The following is an 11101-nucleotide window of genomic DNA, read 5'->3' on the forward strand; positions in this document are numbered from 1 at the left end:
TTGAGTTGTGTAAAGGCAATAAGACGATTCGCTCACAAGAATAAATAATAATAGTAAATAAACTACATACTAATTTGAGAACATGGTAAAAATTATACAAATCCAAATAAAAAAATAACAAAAAGAGTTTTAGTAAATGATTAAAAAATATTATACGAACAATGAGTATTAAAAATTTTATAAAAAAATAACAAATGAAAAAAATAACAAATGAAAAGGAAGGATAAAGTTGGTAGAAAAGAAATACATAAATTTTTTTATGTTTTTTTCTTATAAATGAGAAGAAAAGATAAAATTGGTAGAAAAGGAATCATTTTTTTTAATTACTTCTACAAACTTAACAATTGAACACAAAAGTTTCAATTTGTTATTTCTGGAGAATGAGCGTTTGAATATAGAATCAAAGTTGCGTTTAAAGAGAAATATATAGCGAAACGAAAAATTGAGACTTCAAAAAAACTGAACATACTTTATGTGATTTCAACGTTAAACCAAACACATCCTAAAAGAGTAGGTACTTAATTACCTAGAGTAAATCTACCTAATTTTCTAGTATCACTTTATTTATAGAATCTTTTTAATGTATTTTAAAATACTTCATAAGTTACTTTTTGTAATATTAGCTGTCCTCACAAAAATTATTTCAGAAGTCAAAAGCGAAAAAATGTACTTAACTATATTAAATATAAATCTACATTGTTAATTCATAAAATAAATCTTAAGGCTCTATCTAAATATTTAATCAATAATTTAACATAGTTAACTAGTTAAGTAATTTCTTTTATTAAAATCATCCATTATTATTCACTTACTTTTTCATATTTTTTCTCTTTTCATGAAAATTATTTTTTCACTTATTAAAATCAATAATTTTTTCTCTTTTCAATTAAGATTCAATTCATTTCAATTCAATCTAGTATCAAAGTTAAGTGGCAATATAATAACAAATGTGTTTGAGCAGCTCAAGAATCACGATATCCAACAAGCTCATCTACAGCAAATAACCTTCTGAAAACTTGACATTGACGATGGAGCTGCCGCTAAGATGTTGGTGCAGGTACTCCGCCACGACCACCAAAACTGCAAGGTCTTTCTTGCTTTGTATTATATGACATAGAACAGTAACGAGGTTTAGGATTTGTCTCATATCGCTTTGAAATATGATTTGCTGGGCGTCGCCACTGTGTTGGCCCAATTCGTGTTTGTGCTCTAATTTGCGGGTGCTGAACTATAGGTGGCCATTCCGTGGTGGCTAGTCATGCATTGGAAAGTTAGGCTTGCACTGTCTACTCTTCTTCCATGTCAGTCTCTATTTTGATGGCGCCATCTTTGAATTGATGTGTTTCTCCATTTCGCATGCGCTGTAGATAAGATGATCATGCGTATTTTCACCTCAATTTCATTTCCAACGTATTTTGTGGATTAATCATTCTCGTTTATTTATTTAAATAAAAAAGCCCAAGTCATAGTACATATATACTTTTTTTTCTTTTCCTTCGTCATTCTTCTTTTTTTCTAGTTGATTGTTTATCCTCCTTCATTACTACCATCCTTGTTGTTGTCATTATTAACATCATTTTCTTCTTCTTTTTATATATTTTTTTTGTTTATCTTCTTTATTTATTTATTTGTTTGTGTATTTTAAAATAAATCTATGAAGGAGAAGAATAAAGAAAAAAATAAAAAACAAACAATAATGATAATAATGAAGAATAAGAAAAAAAAATGACATCGAAATTTTTTATATGAAACACATAAATGAAATAAAAATGAATCAAAATGTGCTATATAAAATACAAAGCTTTACCACAATAAATATAGAGTTTGAATTTATCTTCACGTCATATTGCAAGACAGTTTGTTACTTAAGATAAGACAATTTGTTACTTAAGACTTAGGCTTAGTTTGGTAAAGCTTTTTGAAGATGTGCTTGTGCTTTTTAAAAGCTCAAGCTCCTCATTTTGTGTTTGGTAAATCAAAAAGATCATGTGCTTGTGCTTGCAGTTTTTAAAATATCGGGGTACTTTTGAAAGCACTTAGGATAGAGCTTTTCAAAGTTGGCTTGTGCTTTTCAAAATTTAAAAGTCTAATATAACCTCATATGTTAACTAATTTTCAAATTTAATGTTTGCATTTATGTCTATTATAGTATTTTTTAATTTTAAAAGCTATTTTACCAAACACAATTGATGTTGCTTATGTTTATTAAAAGTTGTTTTTGATTTTATTTACCAAACATAAATGCTACAACTTTTAAAAAGCTATCTTTTAAAAGTTAACTTTTATAAGCTACTTTTAAAAAATAAAAGCTTTACCAAACTAAGCATTAGAAGTATATCATTCAATTTTAGAGCAATCTCGTTTAAATAAAATCCTCTATTTTTAAAGTAAAATATAAAAAAATTACAGAAAATATTTTACTTTAATAACAAAACATGGAGAAGAAGAAGAAAAAGAATAAGGTGTTTGTAAAAAGAAAAAGAAGATAAAATTTGAAGAAAAAGAAGTAGAAGAATAAAATATGTTGGGAAAAATTTTGGTGCAATATTTGAAAAATTTTGATAATATTTTTAAAAATTTTTGGTGTTATTTCTGTTTTTGATAATTTTTAATTAGTTAAGAACTTTGTATGTCACTGTTAAAAAATTTTGGTATCAAAATTCAAAAATTTTTTGTATCAAATTTAAAAAATTTTGGTATTATTTTTTTGATAAATTATCTACAATTCAAAACTTCCATTTTTCTCTTTTTTTGTTGTCAACTTTTTTTCTCTCTTTCTTGTTTTACTTTTTTTTTATAAATTTTCTTAAAATAAAAAAATTAAACAAAAAATAGAAAATACTACACTAATATTAGAAAAAAGAAGAAGAAAAAAAATGTAATAACAATAATAAAAAAATAACTTTAAAAAGAAAAATATGTGAAAAAAAAGGAAAAATACAAAAAAAAATTATAATTTACACACTTTTTATATAAACAATTTTTTGTTAAATTTAAACTAATTTAATTAGATTTTATTCACAAAAATATTTAGACAAATTAGATTTTATTCACAAAAATATTTAGACTTACGAATCTCTAAGTGTAATAGGGTATAATATGAAAATTATTGTCATATCAATTCGAATTTGCTTCTTATAATGCCATGGCCCATGTCCTAAATAGCACGAGTGGTCCAATGCCACCCGAAAGAAATTGTATCACATTTTCATTAAAATTTTAATGTATATTATTTTTTCCCTTTCATTATAAAATAGCCTCTTTACAAAAGTTAAGCAATTTTTATAAATTTTAGTTTTATTAAATTTGTTTATACAATCAAAAAATTACAATTTTTTATAATAATTCATAAATAGGGATAAAAATGAATTAGGTTACCTGATAAAAGCTTATAACTCAGTTTATTTTAGACTCGATTTGATTCGACTCATTTTATTAAGCATGTCAAATTTATTGTCATCTTTTTTATTGTCATCATCTTTTTTTTTTCATCTTTTTTTTGTTTTACTTTCTCAAATTTTTTCTTATTTTGTTCTCTCAATAAAAATAAAAACAATGAACCTACATTTATTAGACTAAAAAAAGAAAGAAAAAAATGCAACATTAAAAAAGATATTTTTGTGCTTTTGTAACAAAGTTTTGGTGTAAAAACTAAGAAATTTATATGTATTTGTTAATAATTTTCAGTGTATTTTTATTCTAATAAGTTATGCATAATTCATAACTCTTTCTCTTCCTCCTCCTCGTCTTCTGCTTCTTCTTTTTTTTTATCATTTTTTTTATTAATCTTTTCTTTCTTGTTTTATCTTCTCAAGTTTTTTTTGTTTTGTTTTACTCTCTTAACAAGAATAAGAAGAAATACATAATGTTGTAAAATTACTAGAAAGATGATAAACCTACATTCATTCAACTAAAGAAAGAAAGAAATAAAAAAATACAGCATTAAAGAAACCATTTTTGTACTTTTGTAGCAAAATTTCGGTGTAAAAATTAAGAAATTTATGTGTATTTGTTAAGAAATTTCGGTGTATTTTATTCTGAAAAATTCTGCATTATTTAGAACTCTTCATTTTCCTCCTCATCATATTCTGCTATTTCTTCTTCTTCATCTTCTTCTTCTTATTTCATTTTCTCATAATTATTCTTGTTTCACTATCTTAAGAGGAATTAAAAAAAAATCAATGCTGCAAAATTATTAGGAAAAAAAGGAGGAAAAGAAAAAACGCAGTAACAACAGCAACAATAAAAGAACGACGATGGAGAGAAAACATGCGAAGAAGAAGAAGGAACGTGACGAAGAAGAAGGAGGAATGCGAAGAAGATAAAGGAAAAAAGCGAAGAAGAAGAAGGGATGCGAAGACGAAGATAAATATATTTGCGTTAGTGAAACACGTGTGTGTACACGCTGCATGTAATGATAGTGGTTTTTATAGGGTTTGGGACAACGTGGTTGGACTTGGTTGCCAAAAAGACTTGCTATTTAGCAAGACTGGTTATAAATTTAGAATGCATAATGTCAATTTAAAATTTTTAAATTTATTGTTTGAATTATAATTAACGAAATAGGCTTTTCAAATAGACTCGTGGGCTTGTCAAACTTTGAACAGGCCGAACTCGAGTAGAAGTAATAAGCCTAAATTTAGGCTATCTGTTTACTATATAAGTCAGATTTGGCAAAACTAAAGCTCATTCGTCCGCTTAAGCAAGTGTCGGAGGTTCGAATCTCGCCTTATGCATGCAGTAATTTATTTGCCAGCGACAGACCCTTAAATGGAGCTCAGATCCGCGACGAATTAGTCCTTGACCTGTTGGGTTGGAGAATACCATGGACAAAAAAAAACTAAAGCTCAATTCAACTCAATTCATTTCTACTCTAACTCACAAATAAAATTAAATTATTTTTCTAATTTCATAATTTTACAGAAGAATATTACAAATAGAAAAAGAAACATTTTTAAAATAACAAATCAAAGAGTAATTTCACTAACTCTACCCTCAATTTTTTACTAAAATCTAAGGATGCACATGACGTCGGTGAAGTCGGGTTCGTATTGGCTCGAACCTAATCTTAAATAATAACTTAGCCTATTTTTAAAATTTTTATTCGGCTTTAGACCCAATAAAATTATACTATGTTCGGATTATATTAAAATTAGGTCTATACCAAATAAAATTTGAGTCTTAATAAATTTTATGTCGAAAAATTACGATGACACTTAGTCATAAAGAAAAAAAATTTATTTGTTATCGAAAAATTGATAACTACATTTGAATTTAAATTTGTCCATAAATTTCAATTTCATAATTTTTTATCTATTTTTTAATTCAATAAATTTGATTAAAAATAAATCAATAAACTTAGAAATGAAGGGAGACAGTAGCAATCTATTTAGTAGGGTTTAACAATAGCTTTTCTCTTTCCGGAAGTTAGAGTTTGAAATCTTAACAACTACTATGTTGAATTTGGTTGCATAGTGGTTTTGGGTTTAGAAATATTTGTAAGGTTTATAATATAGAATGGAAAAGGGAAGGCGTGATTTTGATGATAGACATGGTAAAATTGCTTGATTACAATGATAGGACTAGCAAATTGTAGCCCACAACCAAGATGATTTATACATTAATGCAGGTAAGATATCGCTTGCTTTGATAATAAATAGGAAGTCACTATTGCTGAGGGTTTAACACTTGCCTCACATTCATGTCGGAGCAGCTATTTACAACACCTTTTTTTTGGTTATCAACCGACTATTTTAAACACCTTTGACAATTACATTTACCCTTGCAAGCAAATTGTCCAAAGGCCGGTTTAAGATACTAATATGTGTGGCCAGCTGGTGAAGGTTGTACTAGTGAACGGTAGAATGGCCTCTAAGGCTTCCTCTTGTTCTCCTTAACTTGTATATTTGTAGTTCATTTTTTTTCAAGTAATTGAACATTTTTGTTGAGGATCTATAGCTTATTTGGTTTGTTTAGGTAGAGATTCAAGTGAGGAAGTTGTATTGTGTTAGCAGGGCCCTTCCAACTCTACCAATTAATCTCGAGGATGCTGCTCGAAGTGAAGCTGAAATTGAGAAGGCACTTCAGGTACATTGATTGGAGGTGTTGGGTCTTTGTCAACCTGTTTGACTCCTTCTTTGTTAGGGTGATTTGTTTCATCCATTGGTTAACTAGTTCTGATAAGAATGCAATGCTTAAAGGCTTATATGATCTTATTCATGATCTGATATATCCCGGTTAATAATGCAGTATCTTCGTCAGACTCTGCGGCTTACATATGAAGAAGGGGTTCAGATGCTCAAGGTAAGCTTAAAATTTTCCTTAGTATCTAATTCACAAATCATGAACAAATTTTTTTTTTTTTTTTTTTTTTTGAATTGGGGGACTTTCTTCTTTCTTAATAAGACATATTCTCCGTACCCATGGAGGGATTATATAAGAACAGTGATAACAAAGTCTTGGCCCACTAGTTTAGGCCGGCTACGTGGATCAGCCGATGGCCCGATGCTATTGCATTATGAAAAAAGTTATGCTGTTCTAGTTTCTAATTTCTAATTTCAACCAAAAAGTGATCGAAAACATGACTCACAATAGTCAAAGGTTTATTAGAAAATGTCATGGAGTCCCTATTGTTAATTGGAAAAGAATTGGGGTTGAGGAAAATTTATGTCAAGACCTCATTCTCAGTCCGTATCCTAATCTTGTGTGCTTGCAAGTTAAAATGGGTTTATAGTCCCAAAAAGGATGAAATTATAGTCTTGATGCCTAATTAGGTTCCCTGTGTTCTGTTCTAAGGGGTGCTTCATTGATGCTGAGGCTTCCTCTCTATTTTTCCTCTTATAGATGGTTCTCGGTTTTCTTTGCAACTGTTGAATCATTTACCTCAACACTCAGAATTTAGTTTATCTTCACTAATAAGGATATTAAAAAAATGGTATGTTTTGCATGTGCTAATAATTTTGCTTCACAGGATGCTGGAGTAGAGATTGAACCTTTTGGTGACTTGAATACTGAAGCTGAAAGGAAGTTGGGGCAGCTAGTTTTAGAGAAGTAATTCTCTCTCACACACACGCAAACGCAACAAAGCAGTGTAAATATTTTATTCACTTTTTAATGACCTATTATTTTGGATAAACTTGTATAATTTTTGTTTAGGTGAATGCTACGGTGCTTATAATATGGTGCCTATTTACTAAAAAGGGTTAAAAGTTATTATTTTATTTAAAAGATATAAAAATAAATAATTTTTAAAAAATCAAAATTTATTACAAAAAATAAGTTAGACAACATTTAGGCAAAAATTCATAGACACTATAGAATTCGCCTTTTGTTTATAGGTATGGCACAGAGTTCTATATCCTTTACCGGTACCCCTTGGCTGTAAGGCCATTTTACACAATGCCTTGCTATGATAATCCACAATACTCCAATGATAATCCACAATACTCCAATTCATTTGATGTCTTTATTAGAGGTAAGAATTAAGAGATTTTGTTATACATTCATTGGTACAAGAAATTTATTTCATTGAATTTTTCATCTATACTGTATCGGTAAGAGAACACTTGTAAACTCCTGGAACACATTTAATGTGTTCTAAAAACATTAATAGCCTCTTATTCTTAATATTTTATATAGTCTTTAAACATTATAAATGAAAATAAATGGATATAGTTGTCTTGGAGCATGCAAGTATTTCATATAGCCATCATTGTTTTTTCATAGATATAGTTTGTCACTGGTTTTTATTCAAAGTTGTGTGTTGCTTGCCCCTTAGGCGAGGAGATCATTTCAGGAGCTCAGCGTGTCCACAATGCAGAAATGTTGGAAAGACGGGCCAAGTCTTGTGGCATTGATGTCAAGACGATATCTACATACATTGATTCTTTCAGGTATTCTTCATGGTCTCTTGCTTCCATCCACCAGTAAATATCATTTTAATAAAATTGTTACTTCTAAAAATCAATATAGCTGACATAGTTTCTGTCCAAATGAGTAAACCATTAACCCTTGAAATATTAATTTGTGACAAAATGGTCTCTTAAAAATTGGTAATTATTTCATGGTACCTGAAATATTGTTTCCACCTAGACAGAAATCACTATCTTTTGTTGAGGAAACGGTTCCTTAACAATTGATAATTATTTCATGGTACATGAAAAACTATTCACAAAATGAGATGGCTATTTTGTCAGATATTTATAGGGCAAGAATAACGGTTTGATCCATGTCACATAGATTCAACAAAGTTTTATATTGGCAGTTGGAAACCTAATACTATCCTCTTCTTTTATCGGAACTTGGAGCCGGTTATGTAACTTTTGCAACAAGCTTGACATAGACATAGTTGGCTAAAATGTCGAATTACTTTTAAATGCATTGATTTTTGGAATTTACAACTGTCTAACCGACCGTTACTATTTATCAGAGGGAATGATTTATATTTTCAACAAATTAGATTACCTGATATCAAAATCTAATTGCTTTGTTGATGATTCAGATATGGTGCACCAACACACGGTGGCTTTGGAGTTGGTTTGGAGCGTGTAGTAATGCTCTTCTGTGGCCTGAATAACATCCGCAAGGCATCACTTTATCCTCGTGACCCCCTTAGGATTGCACCATGATAGTTATACCCAAACAACTGCAGTGTTGAAAATCGCATTGTACATATTTCCTTATCGCAAGAATCTCATTTCCTTTGAACTAGCAGTGTTGGAGCTGGTGTAGAGCACCTTACAAAGCATACTAATTTTGGTGGACTTAATGTAGCTGCCACTTTGTTTGTTGAATGCACCCTTAGAATGTTCAAATTTTCCTTTACTCGGTAACCAGCAATCATTTAATGAAAAATGGATCTGGATGCACTCTCACTCAGGATGTTCAAATATTCCATTGATATTTATTTGTCTGTTTTAGTAAAAACACTGCGATGAGTTTAGAATGATAGAATGGTGTTTGATTGCATAAGGTAGTGTTTTGCACTCTGCATTTTATTCCCTAGTGGTAGTAGGATTAGGATGATGCGTTTTGAGTTTTCTTTAACCGAAGTTTGAGGCAAGATGTAATATGAATGCCTCCCCGTTTGGTACCAAATTGTGTCATGTTCATTTGATGAGTAATGAATTTCTACGCAACAGTGGAAACTGGAAATATGACCAAGAAAATAATAGATAAAAATAAAGGACGCTGTTGGCATCACCCATGCAAGATGCACCTCTAATACACTGATACCACCACGGCAATCAACGCCAAGTCGCAGACCAAACGTTGCAGATGACATTGCACTATACTCCCTAACACTAAACCTTAGACAGAGGACAATAATTCCAAGCTCCAAAAAGGAGTGGTTAGTTACCTCTTATCTGTAAGAGACTTTGACGCAGAATATTTGATTGGTTGGCGCTGATTCAAGAGCACTGTCTTTTTTTTTTTTTCGGCTGGACTACCTATGATGGCGCAATAATGGATTTATTTGTTTGTTCATTAAATATAAACTTGAAACTACAATGCATTCTTTCAAATTCTAAAAAGTAAAAACTGAACATTTGTGCTTTTTCTATTATTCATTCTTGTTAGCTATGGAAAATAAACAACAAAATAAAATATAAAACTAACATATGAAGTTTCATAACAAAAACATTTGATAATTTCACTAAGTAAAACTATAAAAATTCGAAAAAGAACAAAAGAAGATGTCTTCAAGGTTCATTTTTTTAGATATTAAATAAGAATTTGTGTAATTTTTTAATATTGGAAGTTAAAATGTTTTGCAAAATTTTGGGAGGCTGTAGAATTTGAGAGGATGGATTGTCAAATAAGATTTTTTTTTAATTTATAAAGACAATATCCAAACTGCGTATTATATTATTTTAATATTAATGTATAATATACAAATTATGTATTGTATTATTTTAATATTAAATTATAATACGTATTCTGTGTACTCTTCAATATTAAAATAAAAAATTCAATCTATAAACCCTAAATCACTTTTGGTTCCTAAATGACTTAGTAATCATTCGTGTTATTATTATTGTTGGTTGCACATCAGATGACAACATTCAACAACTCAACAAATCATTTTGTGGCTTATGACAATGGCTAATTATATGAACACATCATGTGTCACGCCTCAGGATTCGTGGTCTCAAAACGTTTGGATTATTAAATGGTCTCAAAACAAAACATATTTTTTAAAGTTTTTTAATAATTGTTAAATAGTCATTTTTTTAATTTAATTACAAATTAATCCCATATATTTTATTTAATTATAAAAATAATTTTTTATTTTATAAATAATTATTTTATAATAAATCTATTATGTTTATTAACAATCAAGAACAAAAACAATAACAAATTAGATCTTCCATTGATCCTAATAAATTTTTTGGTTATTCCAATCGATTAAAAGATTAAATTTGATCCGGGACGTTCGTGAGAAATTACAAAATCGTGTTTTCTTGAAAACCAATCGATTGGACTATCAAACCAATCGATTGAATTCTAACTCAATCGATTGGATTTCAGTTTATCACTAAACAATCGATTGAAAATTGCAAGGAAGCATGATTTTCGCATAATTTAATCGATTGAACGATGAATTAAATGTGAATTTTATGTAATTCAATCGATTGATTTATGCGAAAATCATGTGTCCTTGTAATTTTCAATCGATTGTTTAGTGATCTGAAATCCAATCGATTGAGTTAGAATTCAATCGATTGGTTTGATAGTCCAATCGATTGGTTTTCAAGAAAACACGATTTTGTAATTTCTCACGAACGTCCCGGATCAAATTTAATATTTTAATCGATTGAAATAGCCAAAAAATTTATTAGGATCAATGAAAGATCTAATTTGTTATTGTTTTTGTTCTTGATTGTTAATAAACATGATAAATTTATTATAAAATAATTATTTATAAAATAAAAAATCATTTTTATAATTAAATAAAATATATGAGATTAATTTATAATTAAATTCAATAAAAGACTATTAAAAAACTTTAAAAAATATATTTTATTATGGGACCATTTAATAGTCTAAACGTCGTTACGAGACCACCAAATTCAAATCTAATGCCATGTGTCACTTAATG

At 28.9% G+C, this 11101-nt stretch overlaps 1 protein-coding gene across 3 annotated transcripts; it reads left to right on the forward strand.

Moving 5' to 3' along the window:
• Positions 1 to 5742: 5742 nt before the first annotated feature.
• On the forward strand, positions 5743 to 8873 carry LOC112721216 (aspartate--tRNA ligase 2, cytoplasmic-like). Of its 3 annotated transcripts, XM_072214085.1 has the most exons (7): positions 5743 to 5859; positions 5977 to 6087; positions 6250 to 6303; positions 6971 to 7050; positions 7338 to 7474; positions 7778 to 7892; positions 8501 to 8873. In XM_072214085.1, the coding sequence occupies exons 3-7, from the start codon at positions 6295 to 6297 to the stop codon at positions 8625 to 8627; spliced, it is 468 nt and encodes a 155-aa protein (XP_072070186.1). In that variant the 5' UTR covers positions 5743 to 5859; positions 5977 to 6087; positions 6250 to 6294; the 3' UTR covers positions 8628 to 8873. The 3 variants fall into 3 exon arrangements, 2 of the variants coding, with proteins under 2 accessions (XP_072070186.1, XP_025628070.2); XM_025772285.3 differs by lacking the exon at positions 5743 to 5859 and having other exon boundaries at positions 5948 to 6087; XR_011870878.1 differs by lacking the exons at positions 5743 to 5859; positions 5977 to 6087; positions 7338 to 7474 and having other exon boundaries at positions 6247 to 6303; positions 6971 to 7090; positions 8501 to 8525.
• Positions 8874 to 11101: the final 2228 nt, after the last annotated feature.

Source organism: Arachis hypogaea, chromosome 2 (assembly GCF_003086295.3).
Source record: "Arachis hypogaea cultivar Tifrunner chromosome 2, arahy.Tifrunner.gnm2.J5K5, whole genome shotgun sequence".
In the NCBI taxonomy this organism is placed as follows: Eukaryota; Viridiplantae; Streptophyta; class Magnoliopsida; order Fabales; family Fabaceae; genus Arachis; species Arachis hypogaea.

Bases quoted from the DNA above. Each gene is read 5' to 3' on its own strand.
- LOC112721216 (XM_072214085.1), top strand. The intron at 7,051-7,337 runs GTAATTCTCTCT...TTTTGTTTATAG, and splicing joins GGGCAGCTAGTTTTAGAGAA to GTATGGCACAGAGTTCTATA. The intron at 7,893-8,500 runs GTATTCTTCATG...TTGATGATTCAG, and splicing joins ACATACATTGATTCTTTCAG to ATATGGTGCACCAACACACG.